This window comes from Quercus lobata, chromosome 6 (genome assembly GCF_001633185.2).
Source record: "Quercus lobata isolate SW786 chromosome 6, ValleyOak3.0 Primary Assembly, whole genome shotgun sequence".
Classification (NCBI taxonomy): Eukaryota; Viridiplantae; Streptophyta; class Magnoliopsida; order Fagales; family Fagaceae; genus Quercus; species Quercus lobata.
This window is the reverse complement of record NC_044909.1, coordinates 48,767,878-48,787,822: the sequence shown is the minus strand read 5'-3', so window position 1 is coordinate 48,787,822 and position 19,945 is coordinate 48,767,878. Positions and strand designations below refer to the sequence as shown.

The window sequence follows — 19,945 nt, the reverse complement described above, 5'->3', positions numbered from 1 at the left end:
AGTTTTGGACAGAACAAGGGCCTTGCATGGTCCACGGACTCAAGCCTGTGGGGAAAACCAAACACAAAAAAACAAATCTCAACTTTGGACAGAACAAGGTCTTGCATGGTCTCGGACTCAAACCTATGGGGAAACAAGTACAAGAGATCAAATATCAAAGTTTGGACAGAACCAATGGCCTTGATGGTCCTGACTCAAGCCTGTGGGGAAACCAAACACAACAAATCTCACTGCTTTGGACAGAACCAAGGTCTTGCATGGTCCTCGGACTCAAACCTATGGGGGAACCAAGTACAAGAGATCAATATCAAAAGTTTTGGACAGAACCAAGGCCTTGGCATGGTCCCACGGACTCAAGCCTGTGGGGAAACCAAACACGAAAAACAATTCTCAAACCTTTGGACAGAACCAAGGTCTTGCATGGTCCTCGGACTCAAACCTATGGGGAAACCAAGTACAAGAGATCAATATCAAAAGTTTTGGACAGAACCAAGGCCTTGCATGGTCCACGACTCAAGCCTGTGGGGAAACCAAACACGAAAAACAAATCTCATAAACTTTGGACAGAACCAAGGTCTTGCATGGTCCTCGGACTCAAACCTATGGGGAAACCAAGTACAAGAGATCAATATCAAAAGTTTTGGACAGAACCAAGGCCTTGCATGGTCCACGGACTCAAGCCTGTGGGGAAACCAAACACGAAAAACAAATCTCATAAACTCTGGACAGAACCAAGGTCTTGCATGGTCCTCGGACTCAAACCTATGGGGAAACCAAGTGCAAGAGATAAATATCACGAGTTGTGGACAGAACCAAGGTCTTGTATGGTCTTCGGACTCAAACCTATGGGAAAACCAACTACTCGTAAGGAAAAACTACATTACGTAGAATTTGGATTCATCTGAGGAAAGCTCTCCACTCGCCATTGGGTCAGTTCCCAAATTGCGGGGATTCGCAAGTCTGCTCTTATATCTGCAGCACCAAGGGAATCGACGCGACGTAGGACAATACGTCCTCTGAGAAACGATTTGAGTTCTTTACCCTCCGTCAACTCCTCGGACGGTACTCATATTTATCACAGAATATTCAATTGTTATCTTTGCTAGTTTCCTGAGTTAAACTTGCTATGAATTATTGCCGTAATGTTTGGTAGTGTTGGTACATTAGAATTGATTGGATTATGTTTCAAAACTTCCTGCTCTAAGTATCATTGAAGAAACAAACACAGGGAGCACACCCTTCCACAAAATAATGTTGCCAAAAGAGCAGTATTCAAAATAAGTAGGCAAAATTTCCTTTTTTATTAAAACAAAGAAACAGTACAGCATACAACAGAAGCTGAAATCAACTTGTGATAAAACTTGCTACATGATAGAAAGGAAAGTTGCAAGAAAGCAAGAGAAGGCCGAGGAGGTAGCACAGACGAGAGGTTGGCTACTGCTTCGAGGCCTTGTCCCTTCCCCCATGCTTTCGCATGCCCATGGCTCCGGCAGCAAAGGAGCCCAACTTGAGCCTCACGCCGCAGTGGGAGGATGCAGGTAGCACAGAGGAGAGGTTGGCTACTGCCTCAAGACCTCGTTTCATCCTCTACGCTTTCACGTGCCCGAAACTCAGGCAGCAAAAGAACCTGACCTCAGGCTAACACCATCTACAAAGAAGGTGCAGGGAGCCGGAAGTTGGGGAGCCCCCGCAGAAATTTGCCGGCTACAAGGTAGACAGTGCTAATGGTGGAAATTCCTTCTTCGGACATACCAAAAATCTGGCATGACCAGAACCTGCTTCGGATTTTGACTAAAAGCGTGGGAAACACCCTCTCCCCTCTGTCATAAGGGAATATCTCTTTGAATCTACGCCTTCGTTGCCCGTATATCACTCTTCTGAGCCTTAGGAGAACGTGGCGCCTTTGCGGCGGAGAGAGTTTTTCTTCCCCGACCCTCGTCTCAAACATGACTTACTGCGGAAGGGAGCTGAAGGAGGAGACTAAGGAGCTGGTGCCTAGGCAAAGAAACTTGCTCTCTTATTTATTTGAGGAGATAGGGTGGTGGCATTTAATTAGCGTAGCTTCCCAAGGAACGCTACAGACAAAACGTCTCCAGCTCGACTTCCAACAAACCTCTGCAACGACAAGACTAAAGGAGCCTCGTGGAGGTGCACCTCGAACATCGGGACACCCAAAAGTGCCGCGTGGCCAAAGACTATGGAAATATCTCCTGATCTGTGGGCCTAGAAAATTCACGGCCCATGCCCCTGCTACATGATAGCCCACGGACTACGGCCCACGCCGGGTAATAACTAATGCCAGGGACAACCTCCTGCCCGGCTGCGTACGGGGTACCTAAGGAGAGGGAATGAAACAGAACCAAGGCCTTGCATGGTCCTCGGACTCAAGCCTATGGGGAAACCAAGTATAAAAACTATTATTATTACAAGTTTTGGACTGAATCAAGGCCTTGCATGGTCCTCGGACTCAAGCCTATGGGGAAACCAAGTATAAAAACTATTATTATTACAAGTTTTGGACTGAACCAAGGCCTTGCATGGTCCTCGGACTCAAGCCTATGGGGAAACCAAGTATAAAAACTATTATTATTACGAGTTTTGGACTGAACCAAGGCCTTGCATGGTCCTCGGACTCAAGCCTATGGGGAAACCAAGTATAAAAACTATTATTATTACGAGCTTTGGATAGAGTCAAGGCCTTGTATGGTCCTCGGACCCAAACACGGCATCAAACCTCCAGTTCTCTCCTCGGCCAGCATGGTAATTATTACTTTTCACTGGTCGGCCTTATTGGGCCAAACACTTATATTAAAGTTATGGCAACATCTTTTTATTATCAAGTATTTTGGTCTTAGTTGTCATCGGTTTTAGATACTTTCTCATTGAGCCGAGCAGCGTTTACCAATATACAAAAACATAAACGGAATATGCAAAATGAAATAGTAAACACTTTTATTAATATAAGAGATTATTACAATGTACGAAAAAGGGCTCAAACAAGCCTATACAAAAGAAGAACTGCTAAAGCAACGATAACACTCGCAGTACAGAGAAGTAAACAGTCAGGCTTCTTCTAAACTCATCTTCAAGGTCTCTTCAGTCTCTGTCTCAACATTGCTCATATCGTGACAAGAACCTCCTTCGGAAAAGGATGAAGAACAAGGGAGAAGAACTGAAGGAGAAGGAAGAAGAATTGAAGGAGAAGGAAGAAGAATTGAAGAAGATGAAGGAGATGAATGAGGAAGATGGAGGACATGAGTAAAGAAGGAGGAGAAGAAGAGAGTAGGGATGAAAAGAAAGAAAAGGAACAAAAGAGGGAAAAGGGAAGGCACCAAGACGGAACTGATGCTGGGAAGACTATAAGAAGAAGGTGGAGGAGGGCACCGAGGAGCAAAAGAGGGAGAAGCAGAAGCACTTAGCCCCTGCCTCAGCCCTGACTCCTAACACGTTGGTGCCATATTAGGTACGCTCATGAGGAGCCGGGTGGTGCTGATATTGGGTATTCTCGACTCAGTCACGCCAAGAGTTCGGCGTGATGAGCCCCTGCTTCGGATTTTGGCTAAAAGAGAGGCGGGACGGATCTTAAGTCTGCGCCACCCTTGCCCTGATCGAGCCATTTCAAGTTTTATCAGAATACGGTGTCTAGAGGAGGGGCATGATTTCTTCATCATTTGTCGTGATCTTATAAGAAGGGAAGGGGGTTAGTACGAAAGTGATGGCCTCCTGCTTGCCTACTTATAGGAAGAGCAGAACGGATGGCATTAAATGTATTCAACTTTCCCAAAGAATCTGAAGAAAAAAGAGGCGTCCGTTTCACTTCTCCACCTTATCAAATGAGCCGCCGGATATAAATGAGCCTCGTTAAGGGGATTCATTAAGGGCGCGTCTGGGACATCCAAGCGGCAGGAGCAGATTCCGAGCGGATTAAAAGGAATCCCTCAAAAACCGCCTAACTTCCTGGGAAACCGCTCACATAAATGCGGGATCAAGCTAAATGGGCCATATTAAGGGCCCGGGTTTTCCAAAACCCTCCTTTCCAATCCGGAATTCGGATAGAAGGGTTTTGAGGGGCTATTGTGGGGCCCAACAATTCGTGGACCAGGCCCATTCACCCTTAGAGAGTCCGAGGGCCCAATCCGAGGAGAATTGTAGCCCAAACTCCATGACGCAGAGCACAGACCAATTTTGGGAGGCAGCCGAGGACAGTCTAGTCCTCGGCAGGCCCATAATCCCCCCAGAATAAAGGGACAAATTCGGGAGGAAATCCAAAATACCTTGGGGCGATTACCCTAAATACCCTTCTGGATAAGGCCCAATGCCTGACAGAACCGTACTCTGCAGCTTTATCAAGTCATCCCCAACAATTCCGGGATTAGACTGATGGGACCAGTGTCAGTATTTGTAAAGACTGACCCTACACGTGGACGAAGGACATCGAACGCACGCTAGTATAAAAGGAGAAGTAAGTGAATCTAGTGGGAGGGAGAAAAAGAGAAAGACTTCATGAATAAGATCGCCGGAACGATCCATGCAGAGAATAGAGAAGGTCCTCCGTTGGACAGCCGGAAAGGACCACAAGGGTCCTCGGATCAAGTCCGAGGAGCCCATTCTCAGAAGTGGCAGCACGGCGGGGCTTTAAACGTTTAGGCCCAGTCAACTTTCCACAGGGACCTCTCTGAAATCCAGACCGGACCATCGTCCCGTGACCAAGCCCAAGCTTTTCAAGCCCACTCTCTACAAATTGTATTGTGAGGGATCTCTCCCGCGTGAACCCAAAAATGTCACTGGGCCGCGCAGGAATCGTGTCCTTACAATATTAATTTAATCATGAAAGATTCAAATTTTAATTAGTATAAATTGATTCTCAAAAAAAAATTATAAAAAAAATGCAGGCCTTAATTTTAAAGATTTTGAAATGATAAGATTTAAAATGTAAATATTGCCATAAAATTGTAAAAGGAGAAGTTAATGGATGACTCATGAACATTAGTTCAGGTAATATTTCTAAAAAAAAATTTATGTGAAAAGAAAAAATCAACATAATTTTTATATTTCACATAAAAATTATATAAAACCTTAATTAAAATAATCTATTATCAAATCAAATGTAAGAGTGGACTAACAGTAAAAAGACCTATTACAAGTTCTTTATTTGTTCCTTCCTCTCTTACAACGACGTCGTATGCTAATTCTTCGTGCGCGAAACTCCTAAAACCCTAGCAAAATCCCTACACTCAAAACGCAAGCTCCAAGACCTTCCAAGCCCTAATTCCACAATCACAACCAATGGAAGTAGTGGTGGCTTCCTCTTCCATCGACGGCGGCATCGGCTGCTGGGACGTCCATACCGGCGCGGAGCAACTCCGTTACAAGACTTGCGTCTCTCCGCCTCATGGCCTCGCCTGCGTTGGCCAACGCTTCCTCGCCTCTTCTCAGATCCGTGATCCCTCCGCCAACTCTGGCTGCATCCTCTACTGGTCTTGGTCCAAGGTACACTTCGCTTCAAACTATGCACACAACCTGTTCGACAATATGCCTCAATGAACGCTCGAACTAAATACATGTCTTATTTGTGTGTATAGCCTCAAGTAGAAGTTAAGAGCTTTCCTTCGGAACCAATACAGCCAGTCGCTGCTAACCGCGAAGGCACGTACATTGTTGGTGGAGGCGTATCTGGTGATATTTACTTGTGGGAGGTGAATTTCCTTTATATTATAATTGTTGAATTGGTTTCAGATAAATTAGAACTATTAACAATAGCATAGCTTAGCTCGTCAATGGTTTTGACGGGTGGGTCCAAAGGACTCTTCTTTAGAAAGGTTCCCTAGGGTATCAAAAAAACAAAAACAAAATCATTAGCATAGTTGGAGTTTTATTTTTTCTTTTCTATTTATCTGAAGACTAACTATTTGATGCTTTAGGTTGCCACTGGTAGACAACTTAGGAAATGGAATGCGCATTATAGGGCTGTTACTTGCTTGGTATTTTCCGATGATGACTCACTGCTAATTTCTGGTTCGGAGGATGGATCCGTTAAAGTTTGGTCCCTCTTCATGTACCTCTCTCTCTCTCTCTCTATATATATATATATGTATATATGTTTACCATAATTAGTTTGATTATTACATTTCTAATTATATACTCATGCTTTATATATGCTTTCATTGACTAATGATTCAGGATATTCGATGATTTGAGACGACAGCGATCTGATCATCTATATGAGCACAATTTTTCAGAGCACACTTTGCGTGTAACTGATATTGTAGTCGGATATGGAGGAAGCAATGCCATTATAGTATCAGCTTCTGCGGATCGAACTTGTAAGGTTTGATGTGCTCTCGAATAAATTATACTGTCTACAGTATTTTGTTAATGTAGAATTATGACATGTGCTGCTTTTTTATGGCTTGGGATGTTAAGGTGGAAATTAACTGCAACTGTCAAGTGAGGTTCACCCACGCTTAAGTTATAAATCAGATATTTATTATTCGCAAATCATACTTTTTATAAGCTACTAGTTTAAAAACAAGAACCCTTTTGTAAAATAAATGGGCATAAGTTGTTCTTGTTGAGATTTCTGTAATCCTTCTGAACATAATTGATGTGTTTAAAGAGAGGAAAGGGGGAAGAGGGGGGGGGGGGGGTTTGGACCTGCACTCATCCTGTGAATAAGTGGAATCAAACAACAGTCCCAATCAATCTACTGATTATTGTATCTTAGAATGTGGATGATTCACACTCTTGAATATGTTTGTCATCCGACAAGTCCAATTTCGAACAAGACTAACAGAAATTATATCTCTCCTCTCTAGGACTTATTTTATTAGTGACCTGAGTTCAGCTTCTGAAGAGTTACTTTTCATTCTTTATTTTATAGTGTCCTTGAAGGTTTTTCTTTCTTTATTATTATAGTTTCAATAATTAATTTGAAATTTGGTTCAGTATATAACTTATATGATGTACCTTTTCTCAGGTGTGGAGCTTATCAAAGGGAAAATTATTAAGAAATATCGTATTCCCTTCAATAATTGATGCAATTGTACTTGACCCTGGCGAACATGTCTTCTATGCTGGCAGTAGAGATGGCAAGATATACATTGCTGCACTTAGTGCTGAAAGCACCTCTAAAAGCAACTATGGGTTGCATATCATAAATTCATTATCAAATCACAGGTTTGTCTCTTACATTGTTATTTGAAGTTTCATTAAGTTGCAGAAAAAATGAGTTATCTTTGCTACTCACAAGTTTTTATAATTGCTATCATCTGGTTTGATTGTGGGACTTTCCTTTGCTAAATTCTAAATATAACTGTTTGTTGCATTGTTGGGGATAAGTTTTGGTGATTATAAATATTACCTACATGGATGTTTCAATTTATGTTTTCATCATGCACATGTTTTGACATTAATTTCTCTTTATTCCATAATTGGGGAATGGTTTCTGTAAAAATGTTATATAGCATTTCTCTTTCCAATAAGTTTGTTGAGATAAGCTTACTTAATTGGAATCATGCTGAGGTTGAAAGATTAGTGTTAGAGGTGGGATTGAATTAGATTTGGCAGTGGGTGGCTATTACCCTCATAAGTTTTCCATGATTTGGCCTCCAACCTTTTTGAGATGCAGCTCTTATCAGTTAACTATTTAATAATGTTATTTTTGTTTTACCTCAAGCCCTCTGAGTCATGTTCTATATTGATTATGGATTTCATGGTCTCTCTGAACTTCATTGCTGTAATTTGGTTTGTTACGGTCTGACAGTGTGGTTACTATGGATTTGTAACTCACTAGTTTTGTGATTCTATCACCTTTTATGACAATAGTCACAATACAATTATACCAAATATTCCCTATATGAATGTCATGGGATTTTTTTTTTTTTGGAGCAATCTCTTCATTATGGGCCTTTTAGGTGTAATCTGTGCTTCATTGATTATCATAAATACTTCATTGTTAATATGTTTATCTGCAAATATATATTTAGTTATTTACTATTGCATTATCTCAAACTATATCACTGGGAGATTGTTGGTTGTTTTAGATAAGACTGTGATCCTTCATTAAGTTGTGTCAGCAGACTTTGCATTCTTGTAGTGTTGGCCTCTAAGATCTCTGAATTCATAATTCAATCTTTTTTTTTTTTTTTTTTTCTTCCAGCAAGGCTGTTACTTGCTTAGCATATTGTGCACGTGGAAATCTTTTACTTTCTGGATCGGATGATGGTATGGTACGAGTTTGGGATGCTAAAACTCACAACATTGTTCGTGTGTTCAAGCATGCAAAAGGTTTTGCCCAAGCTATATAAATAATTGCTTTCTTGTGTGCATAGGGTGTATGTTCACGACAAAGGAAAAAGAATCATTTATTATGTTTTAGTTCTTATTTATTTGTTTGTTTCTTAATCACTTCAGTGTATGTTTATTTTTCTTTACTATGCTTGTACCATCCCCTTACAGAAATTTTTCATGTAATAAACATTGTGCTCTATATATAGACACTATTTTTATTTTTAAATCTGTAGTTGTGATTAAGGACTTAAGTTAATCATTAAACTATTATTTATGATCTTGAAGCAAATGACATCATTCATGATCTGCATTGTTTACTTATGATTGAAAACTTAAACATACAGCTTCTAATAGAAATGTTACAATGTATTTGAGTTGGTGTATACTAGAATCGTTACAAAAAGTGTAGTTACCAAATCACTGTCTGGTCATGTTTCCTATACGGTAGATTTGAAGGCATATATTCTAAATCTAGTTTTGTTTCCTAAGCTAGTTTCTAAGTGGCATTTCACCTAGGACAAAGTTTAGCTACAAAAATGGTTGTAGCTTAAGACTACAAACCCACTCAATAAAATAAATATTATAACATATTTTGAAAATCTAACCGTTGAATTACATAGTTTTTACGTTCTTAATACATATGTTAAATTTTGTGTCAATTAGAATTATTTACTATATGATCTATAAGTTTATATTTTGTGCATAATTTTAAATTACAAAAACTTGCAATTAAAAAAATTTACTGATAACATAACTCTTGATCTTTAATTTTCTTGAAATTTTGCAAGCATGGAGGATATAAGAAGAAGATATAATCCAATGGTCGATTTGTCAAAATTTACTTCCAATAAAAAGATATTAAGTAAGTTTGTAAACTAAGCCTACAACTAATTTTGTAGCTAAACTTTGTTCTTTCACCTATTATAGTATTTTTTTCTACCTAAAGTATGTATCTCAAAAACCTTTTTGGGTGCTTTTCAATTGGGTATTTCTATTAAAATTTTGCATGTTAGTGTTGTTATTTAAGCAACATTAAGTGCAAGTTATCAATAACCTCTCCTTGCCTCCACACACTTTCCCTTTATCTGATTTTGACTCCCAAATCTAACCCATGTTTTGCTGTTCCCTTTCATGATGTGCAGGTCCTGTAAACAATATTCTTGTTGTTAGACCAGAGCTCAACTTTAATTTTCGGCCAAATTCACAAGCTTCCTCAAGAAGGCATGGGTCATTGTTACCACCTGCGCTGGATAAATATAGGAATCCAACGGATGAAGATGCAGACACTACGACTGTCATTGGTCTCCAGTCTACTTGCAGGAAATCAATAGATCCTTCATACTTCAGTTCACATGTGATAAATAATCAAATCAAAGAACTTCAGGTTTCTTAAAATCTAAGTGAATGTTCTTTGACCACTTCATTGTCATGCATGTGTTTGTGTGTGTATGGTTGTATGCAAGTGTTTTGTTCCTCGTTATGCTTTTAGTCATCTGACTATGCAAATAGCATGATCTTACATGCATCTGAAATCCTGTCTAACCATTCTTTTGATGTATTCAGCAACAAGGTTCTTCTGCTGCTGCTGAAATGGAGACGGAAAGACTAAAGCTTGAGTGTACAAGATCTATGCAAATGGTTCAGCAGTGGAAGAAAATGTATGAAAACTTGCATCAATTCTGTGTAAATGAACTTTTGGACAGTGATCAAGCAGGAATCTCCAATGGAAACTCCACCTAAGATGTAGATGTTCTTCTCTCATAACAGTTGCCCAGTTTAAAGGTACAATTAGTATATGGTTATTCTGATACGAAGGATATATTTGTTGTTTGGAATTATTTTTTCCATTTTTTATTTTCATTTTTGAAATTTTGATTAATTATTATTTAGGGTAATTAGTCTTGAATTTGACTCTCTCTCTCTCTCTCTCTCTTCTGTAGGGGATGAACTTTAATTCTGTTTTTAAAGTTATACTGCAGAGATTACCATATCCTTTGAATATGAATTTGTAGTTCTGATGATTATTTAGTACATTAGTTGCATTTAACTTCTGCTGGGTCTGATAGATGGCAAACTATCTATTGCTTACATGCTATGGTTATTATAGAGTAACAAGGAAGTTTTACCCTTCAAAATAATTTCAATACTGAGCAAATTCTATAAGTATTTAAAAAAAATATATATAAAAATGTGTTACATGGCCAGAAAAGGCATCATTAAATACTTTGATCTCATAAAATCCTTCAGTCATGTTTGGTTGACGGAAGTGTCTTTGGAGACCAACTTATTTGTAATTTTGTAGCATGATTTTGCTATTACAGGTTTTATTAAGATCTTGAATGCTTTGAAAGACTTTCCGCATTTGATGTATAAACTGATATATGAGTTTATACGATTATCTTACTTTTTATTTTTCTTGGAAATTACGTGAGAATTAGGATCAGAGTTTATGACCTTGCGCGCGTACACATAAATTATATTCATGCTTTTTTAGTTCATAGCCTATTTGAAAAGATTTATGGCTTATTAATATGAAAATATTCTGGAGAGAATGAATGATTCCTCTCATTAAAATCCATACAGAACCCAAAACCTGCATCCATGACCAATAGGAATCGAGTACAATAGGGGTTCCCTTATAAATCCAAGACTTGTGGTTACACATGATTATCCCAAAAACTTGGAACCGGGCTTTCTTACCTTATTGGTGATTGTCTCATTTGTACAAGTAAAATGTATAAAGGGCCACCCATTATTTTGGTAGTTAAATTCATACTCCATGGTCCATATATGGGGGGTCAGCGTTTATACAATTTCCTCACTTCATTGGCTGGTGATGAATTTGAGATTATAAAGGCATTTTTCAATCTCTGAACAAGATGTGCTTTGGTTTGATAGCAAGTGTCACGGGTTCAAGTTTGGGAATCCAACTTTCCTAATAATTATTAGGGGTAAGATTGGTTATTAATTACTTTTTAAAAACCTCATAAAAATGGGAGTTTTTGTATATTGGGAACCAATTTTTTCCCCCAATACTTTAACATAAATATGTGATTGGCTCATAATTTGGTTTGGCTTCTTTTTCCTTCAACTATTTATCAGAAACACGAGGTGGCCATCTCGTACCCTGACTCCCCAACTAGGTGGGATCTGAGATTTGCTCTGAAATATTTGATACTTAAGGTTTTATTATTATTTAGGCTAGGGGTCATCTTCTGTCTCTGTTCATTGTGTTCGTTGGTCTATGCGTTTAAGAAGAGGGAATTCCTTTCTAACTTGTAAATGAATCACGTGCATGGATGCAAGCCATTAATTTAAATGAGATTAATCAAGATGTGCAAAGCTCAATATTTGCTTTTGTCACACAGAAAAAGTCTGTGATCACAAATGTTTCATGGAAACACCACCATCATAGAAAAAAAAAAGGGTAAATACTCTTACTCAATGTGTTTTTATAACTGAAAACGTGAAAAAACAGTGTGAAAAAAATGCCACCCAGCAAAAGAGTCGGGACAACCAAACCCCACCCCTACACTATTTTCTATCAAGGACTGTAGTGGTACCAAAGGTTCAACGAATCAAACCAAACAAGTGGCAACAAATATGCTTTTACTCTCTGGCTTGTTCAATTAGGCAAGAAGAAAATGATCATCCAAGATGAAAGTATTGAAAATCATGTGGAGAGACAGAGAGAGAGAGGAGATCAGAGATGGGACCATTTCTGAATACTGATTGTGAAAAAAAAAATTATTATTATAAAAGGGCTTTCTTTTTCTCTCTGCAGTTCCCGATGAAGAGGGATAGTGAAAGTTGGACAAGCAAGAATTATTATAATATGTTTGTTTTGCTTTGTTTGCTGTATTGTAATATTATCTACTAGTTTTTTAAAATATGCTGTGGGGAAGAGGGGATAAGGTGGTGTAACCGTACATGATAATATTGAGTAAATAAAATCCCACCCAACAACATCTTGATCTCTATCTCCTCTGCCGTCTTTTTATCCAATCGAACCTCTTCTCAGAGAACATGTCTTTATTCATTACTTCTTGAATTTTGTGTGCCCTAAGGCACACGTTAAAGGCTACACATTAAATTATTTATTTTTAGGAATATTTTCTCAAAATTTAAAAAATTGTCAATACTTTTACAATTCATAAGAAAAACTTTTTCAAAAGTGAAAATTATTGTGTGCCCTTAAGGCACGCATTAGCAAAATTCTTATATTAAACCTATTATATTATTATGGATATGATAGGGAAAGACATCAGGTAGTTATAGCCACTGATTTCATGATTTGGGAGTGCTTTGAAATCAGGGTATTTTTAAAAATTGTTCTGAAAGAAAAAAATTTTAAAATATATTTTTTAAGATTAAAATAAATAAATAAATTGACTTTGGTTATTTTCAAAATAACGTGTTCGTGGTTTTGGGAAAACAACATGCAACACCCAACTACCAACACCACTTCCGTTTTCAAATTAGGTAGGTGCCGTAAAAACATGCTCAGCTATTCTTCAAATTTAGGTTGTAACTCAGTGTTTATGTATGGAAACATTCACTAATAGTGATAATAAAGTGGTTTTTATGAGTAAGGTGGTCATCTTGACTTACAAGTTGACTACCATAAATAAGTTAGTTGACACTACAATTAAAGAAATTAAAATAGACACTTGGTACACAATAACACTTTATTAGAAGTTTAGATTCGACGTGGATTTTGATTGTACTTCGACTTTAATGTATTAGTATTTTAATGTATTAGTATGTATGAAGGTTTGCAAATCACGTTAGTTTTGTAATCAAATTTTTTTATAACATACATATATTTTATTACTAGATTATTATTATTATTATTATTATTATTATTATTTTCAGATTGAAATGGCATTCATTGTTAGGGTTTGGAATTATACTAATTCCAGGTAACTTTGTGTGACGTAATAGAAGTTGGAAGTCCATGTAAACCTAGTTGATGCTTCAATTGGTTTACTATCTTAATCGATAATGTGTAATATGTTCATTTATATTACATTCGTTGCTATAAGAGCACTTACATCAGTAAGTGTAAAATATTGCAAAATAGAAAAAATGTTAAGATATGCACATTTTGACCAAAAAAACACCAATATAAGTGGGTATAAAATTGTGCATAAATGCACAAGTGCTATAGTAACCGTGCATATATACACGATTACTGTAGCTCGTGCATATAATATTTTAGTATCTTTTTGGTAGTGTTGGGTATGTGAGAGAGAGGGGTAGTGAGTGAGGAAATAATAAAAAATTGTAAAAGAATGAATATTTTTATTGAATAAATGTGTAGAATAGATAGACTGACGCGATTGCTCTAAAGGCAGGTAACTGTACTCCATCGAATGTCCTTAACCTCTAGATGTAAAAGAGATCTAGTACAACTGAGCCATTAATTGCGCTATTCATGCTCCACATTAAATATAAGGTGTGGGTTTGTTATGTGTACATATAAAACTTATTGATACGGTTGCTCTAAAGGCAGGTAACTATACTCCATAGGTAACTATACTCCATCGAATGTCCTTAACCTTTGGATGTAAAAGAGATCTAGTGCTGTTCATCAAAAAAGAGATCTAGTACAACTGAGCCATTAATTGCGCTATTCATGCTCCACATTAAATATAAGGTATGGGTTTGTCATGTGTACATATCAAACTTTTATACATTTAGGGGGGATTTTTATTAGGCACATAGTTTGTTTTCATGAACTAAAATCGTGAGTTAAATTCACAATTTTAGTTATTGAAATGCACAAGGTGTGTAACGCTATTTTTTTTTACATTTATATCGCATGTAGTGCTTAATTTACATGTATATATTATGCAGTTTTCTACTACACCTTGTTCTCTCCCTCATAGCATTTTACTAGCTAGCTAGCTAGCATGGTAATGACAAATTTCTCTCTCTCTCTCTCTCTCTCTCTCTCTCTCTCTCTCTCTGAGTTAAATTGTATATTTGGTGCTCAACATTTTCTCTTTATTTTAAAGTCATTTTTATACTTTAAAAATGTTTCATCGCAATTCCTATACAATCAAAAAAGCTATTATGATCATTTTATGGATGGAAAATATTGATATGAGAAAACAAATTCATATCATGTCGTAGCTCTAGCTCAAAGTGACTTCGGCTTTACGAAATCTATTTATTATGTTAGTATTTATCATTAATCAAATGACGATAATGACCTTTATATATATATATATATATATAATTCAAATCACAACCTTGAAATGATGATAAAAGATCAAAGGGCCAAAACCAAAAACGTAATTAAATTCCTTTTCTTTCTTTTTTATTTTTTAGTTTAAACTACATTTTGATCCTTATAGTTTAGGACTGTAAGAAATTAAATCCTATACTTTCAAAAATAACAAAGGGTTTCAAAAATTAAAAAATTAAATCATTAGTAAAATTTAATTTATTATTTTTTTTAAAAAAATTAGGTTTTAATTTGTTACACCTTTTAAAATATATAGTTAATTTTTTTTTTAACTTATTATTTTCTTCCTCACGAATACAGCCAACTCAATTAAAAATTAAAAACAATGTTTCTCTCTACCAAAAAAGAATCTTGTCGTTTCATGAAGGACTGAACTGCATGTGTAGCTAGCTAGCTATCCTTCTCAAAACGACCCTATATGTTTCCTTATCGACGTCTACATCATATCATCATCGATTAATCATATCAAGTGGGCTCCACAACTAGCTAGGCCCCACTGTCTAAATGCCATGGGTGATGATCAGAGGTTGAGGAAGAAGAAACAAATAGTTACAACTTACAATATTGAATACCAATTTATATATATAGGTACTAGAGTCTGAATTCTGAAATGAAAAATTACTGCAAACCTTAAGAGAAGAACGTTTCTGTATTTATGTCGGGCATTGGCTTTGCTGGCTACTTTGTCCCTCCCGAAATAGTTGGTTTCTTTAATGGAAAAATAGAAATTGGACCTTGGAATTTGGAATTTGAAATTTGTATTAAACTACATTTACTTGACCATGTAGTTCTCTATGACTCGCCACTTGATTATGTTTCCTTCCACCTGACCTACTCTCTTCAATCCTTTTTTCTTCCCCTAAATTTCTTTTGCATAAAAGAGGTCTATATACTGCTATTTTACTTTTCTAAATATATATATATATATATATATATAGAGTACAGATAACTAATATCACCTGTCAGAATTAGAGGCTGTTTGGCCAACCAAATTTGATAACTCAATTCTTAGTTTCCATAACTCATAACTCAAAAATGGTAGGACTCATAAAAAAAAGGTTGTTTGGCCAAACGATAACTCTGTTTCCATCACTCAATTCTCTGATTTTTGAGTTATGAGTTATGGAAACTGAAAACAACCAAAGGCTGTTTTTAGTTTCCATAACTCATAACTCAATGGCATTTTCGTAAATAAACACATATGGAGGGACCTATAGTCGCAACTTTTGATTTTTTTTTTTCACTTGTTCGGTCTTCAGTTCTGGTTTTTTTTTTTTTTTTTTTTTTTTTTTTTTTTTTTTTTTTTTTTTTTTTTTTTTTTTAGCTTCGGTGAGTTTGGGTACTGAAAAAAAAAAAAAAAAAAAAAAAAAAAAAAAGAAGAGAAAAAGCTACACCGGCTGACAGGTATGGGCCCATAAATAGTGTGAAAAATATTGAGTGATGGAAATTGGGTGATGATGCCAAACGGGTGTGAAAAATTGAGTGATGAGTGATGAGTTATGAGTGATGGAAATTGAGTGATGAAAAATGATTGGCCAAACAGGCTCTTAGTTGTCGAGTAATTTAGAGTTAACCCTAAACATAAAATGTCAAAAATGTAATTTAGTCTTTAAGTTTATCTTTTAAACAACATAAGTTTAAGAAAATAAACTAACCTAAACACACAAGTATTGCGAAGGAAGAAGGATTACAAAGGGTAACAGAGGTGATTCATTCATCAAGAACTCTTCACACACAAAAGTTTCACAAAAAAATTGATATGTTGTGTTTTTTGGCTTGTAATTTGGAAAAATTATTCCATGCAACCGCTGTATTATATCTTATTTTCATACAAATATTTTTGTGATATCATATAAATAAAAATTTTATGTAAATAACTCATATGTAAGATTCATCTTTATGTGAAAAGAATATATAATACATTAGGTGAATTGAATAATTTTCTTTATGATATGAGTTTTGAATTTAGATCTTGATTAACTTGGATGGTAAAATAAGTAAATAACAATATAGATAAAATTTTATGAAATTATTTATCCTACACTTTACTCTTCATTTATTATATGTTTAACTTTAACCAATTTCACCATAGGAAAATACGTAGAAATTGATGACAAAAGGGCTGCGGAGCCTAATTTGGTAGTAGGTGAAGGCTTTTACATTACAAGCCACTTTCTGACTTCAGTTTCCTCCTCCCCTTGGTAATTTCGTTGGCAATTCCAGCCAGCACATGAAGCAGGTTGCACAGAACCTGATCCATCTCGAAAAGCGTTCCCTATGCAGTAACCCGACTACACGAGGTAGCTTAGATTGATGCTAATAATGTCAAATTTACAGTATTTTTGTAACAAATTTTATCCCAAACAAACCATTAGTTATAAAAGGTTATTGGTTTGAGAAATTCTTTTAGAAAATTTTTATTGAAAAAAGCAATTTTTTTTTTCAGCTTTTTATATTTTTCAAAAAGAAAATATCAAAATTTTCTTTAAATTATCCATTAATAAATGCTTTATAAACAACCGTTAGCTTGGTAAAAAGTTTATATACAGATAAGCTTAGATAAGAATCTATAATAAACAACTATAAAATTATTATTATAAAAATGTTGTGAATATAGTATAAACAAGTAGGGTAAGACTAGGTCCTACCAATTTGACCATTGCCACCTGTAGCGATTTCCGATGGACCAAATGGCACCGGATTCCCACCGCCAAACCGGTAAAGTAATAGCATCTCATTTAAAAGAGGCTGGTGAGATTTCTTACACCTGTCATGTGAGTGGGGCTTTTAGGTTTCTAAAAAAAAAGTGACTTTAAAGGCGAAGTTAGACTCCAACAGTTTTAAGCTGACTTCCACTCAATGCATAGTGTTTTTCCTTTGCTGAATTAAATAATACAAGTACTATCGGTGGGTGGTAATTAAGTTAGGGGACACATCTTTTTACTACTACTAGTACTAGAATAGTACTTGTACCTTACATTAATTTTTCTTATAATTAAGGTGATAAATTGAACAAGACCCATATGAATCCACTCTAATTCTAATATCATTTTTAGTTTTTGCATATCTAAGCTCATTGCTATCAAACATCACTGAAAAATGATGCATGCACCATCAAAAAGTACTTAGTGCTCAGTCCTGGAATAGTTTTTTTTTTTTTTTTTTTGATACGAGTCCTGGAATAGTTGATAGATCTGAACTTTCCATTGGTGGGCCACATTGTAAAATCTTTCAACAATAGGGTGCTATATCCCTATATTTTGTTTATTTTCTTCCAAATTGTTGTTTGTTAATAGCTCTGTTTTATTATCCTATTGTTATGTTACATAAGCAACCACTCATAAATTATATCATCCTATGAGGTTAGGTTTTTTTTTTTTTTTTTTTTTTTTTGAGAAACTATGAGGTTAGGTTTGTGGTTCCAAGTCTTTATGATATCCATGAAATTTTGAATATAAGTTTCCTTTCTAATATTTTGTAGCTACTTATATGTAATCCCTCATTGTAATCTAGTGTATATAGAATGAGATAACACGTACTTACAAAATAATCAAGTGCTTAGAAGTCCAAGTCACCTTATATTTAGAAAAGAAAAAAAAAAATTGAATTTGAAATCTCTTAATCTGGAATAAGAATTTTTAATTAGGAATGTAATTAAATTTCTATATGTTCTTGGTCTTGGTCAGATCCAACGGTTATTTTTTTCATATCTTGAAGACTTTGGCCCACAAGTTAAATGGTACAGATCAACAGAAGCCAGTGAGCATGCTTTATGATGCTCTTCGAGGTAGAGACAATCATGCACTCGTTTTGAACTTTTAATCTCAAACCATAAAAAGGAGTTTGTCACATAAAAAAGAAGGATAAAAGAAAAAATCATGGATGAAAAGAAAAAGTGAGCTCAACAACTCTGTGGAAAAAATAAAAACAAAAACAAACAAACAACTTTGCAGTAGCAATAGGGCCAAAAATAGTGAAGCATTTTTATACTATATAATATTCAGCCACTTGTTATATATATATATATATATATATATATATTAATAGTCTTTGCAACTAGATTGATAAGGGTCTGTTCCTGATATCACTATTTTATTCGTTTCCCTTCAATTTCTTATTTCTTACCCTTGTATTCTTTTCCTTCACTGCACACTCTGATAAAACTCCAAGTCTTCCATTCTTCTCTTTTATCTTCCCCATCCCTCTGTCTTTCTGCTTAATTCTCAGTTCTCAACCTTTAAATACTTCTCTCTCAAATTGCTCTTCCTTTTAGGACTCTTTTTCTATAGACAGTTCTATAAGCCATGGATCATATGGAGCAGTTAAAGGCATCAGAGGACCAAATGGAGATGATGATGATGTTGGAAATGGACAAACTTCCTGAGTTTTGTGGTGCATACAATGATGTCAATGAGTTGCAAACCCAGGAGTTTTCTGGTCCTAGTAGTACTAGCAATAACAACAATATTAGCAATATGTCGCATTACATGAATAACCCACAAATAGCTTCACCACCTTCACCCTTATTTCTAAACCTACCATCCACTATCTCATTCCCTAACACCAACCCAATTCAACAAGCTTCAACTCCATCATTCTTATCAGGTGGAAGGGCAGTTTCTACAGCAACACAGAAGAGGAATTCAATGGCGGCAATGAGAGAAATGATATTTCGGATAGCGGCAATGCAACCAATACACATAGACCCTGAATCAGTGAAGCCACCAAAGAGAAGGAACGTGAAGATTTCAAAGGATCCCCAAAGTGTAGCTGCACGCCATAGAAGAGAAAGGATAAGTGAGAAGATAAGGATTTTGCAAAGACTTGTCCCAGGAGGTACTAAAATGGACACTGCTTCTATGTTAGATGAAGCAATTCACTATGTGAAATTCTTGAAGACACAAGTGCAATCCTTGGAAAGAGCTGCGGCTAATAGGCCAACTGGGATAGGGTTCCCTGTGGCTATGTCTAGTGGGAGTAATATATAGTAGTTATCTTCCTATGGCAAAAGCTTCCCAAGCTCCTCATGCTCAAACTGTTCAGCCTTATGAAGATGCTTAATTAGCTGAAGAAGATGATTTTTTAGCTTCAGAATATTGATTATGTCTAATGATTGATGATGATTTGTAAGGTTATAGAGCGGGGCCATGCAATGCAAGGTTGATATTCTCTTTTTATCTTTAGACTTGTATGCCATGTTATATAACAATAAAACTCGCTGAAGAGATAGCCCATTTTCCAAATTTGCCAGAGAATCTTTCTTTCCTCTTTCATATCTTTAAAGGTATCCAATCCATTCCTGTTATAGAATAATTCGTTTTAAAATTGAACATTAACATAGAATTCTTCTAACTTTTCATTTATATTTATATTTTTATAGTAGAATGTGTGCGTTCTCTATTC

General features: G+C 36.0%; 2 protein-coding genes across 3 annotated transcripts; both read left to right on the top strand.

The window, feature by feature from the left end:
- Nucleotides 1-5,150: 5,150 nt before the first annotated feature.
- LOC115993676 (protein ROOT INITIATION DEFECTIVE 3-like) lies at nucleotides 5,151-10,322 on the top strand. 2 transcript variants are annotated; one of them, XM_031117622.1, is made up of 9 exons: nucleotides 5,151-5,490; nucleotides 5,583-5,696; nucleotides 5,922-6,055; nucleotides 6,181-6,328; nucleotides 6,977-7,176; nucleotides 8,159-8,286; nucleotides 9,432-9,673; nucleotides 9,853-10,071; nucleotides 10,230-10,322. In XM_031117622.1, the coding sequence occupies exons 1-8, from the start codon at nucleotides 5,287-5,289 to the stop codon at nucleotides 10,027-10,029; spliced, it is 1,347 nt and encodes a 448-aa protein (XP_030973482.1). In that variant the 5' UTR covers nucleotides 5,151-5,286; the 3' UTR covers nucleotides 10,030-10,071; nucleotides 10,230-10,322. The 2 variants fall into 2 exon arrangements, with proteins under 2 accessions (XP_030973482.1, XP_030973481.1); XM_031117621.1 differs by lacking the exon at nucleotides 10,230-10,322 and having other exon boundaries at nucleotides 9,853-10,178.
- An 8,292-nt stretch (nucleotides 10,323-18,614) lies between these two features.
- On the top strand, nucleotides 18,615-19,681 carry LOC115951032 (transcription factor HEC1-like). The gene has a single exon (XM_031068350.1). It carries the CDS (start codon nucleotides 18,847-18,849, stop codon nucleotides 19,528-19,530), a length of 684 nt encoding a protein of 227 aa, XP_030924210.1. The 5' UTR covers nucleotides 18,615-18,846; the 3' UTR covers nucleotides 19,531-19,681.
- Nucleotides 19,682-19,945: the final 264 nt, after the last annotated feature.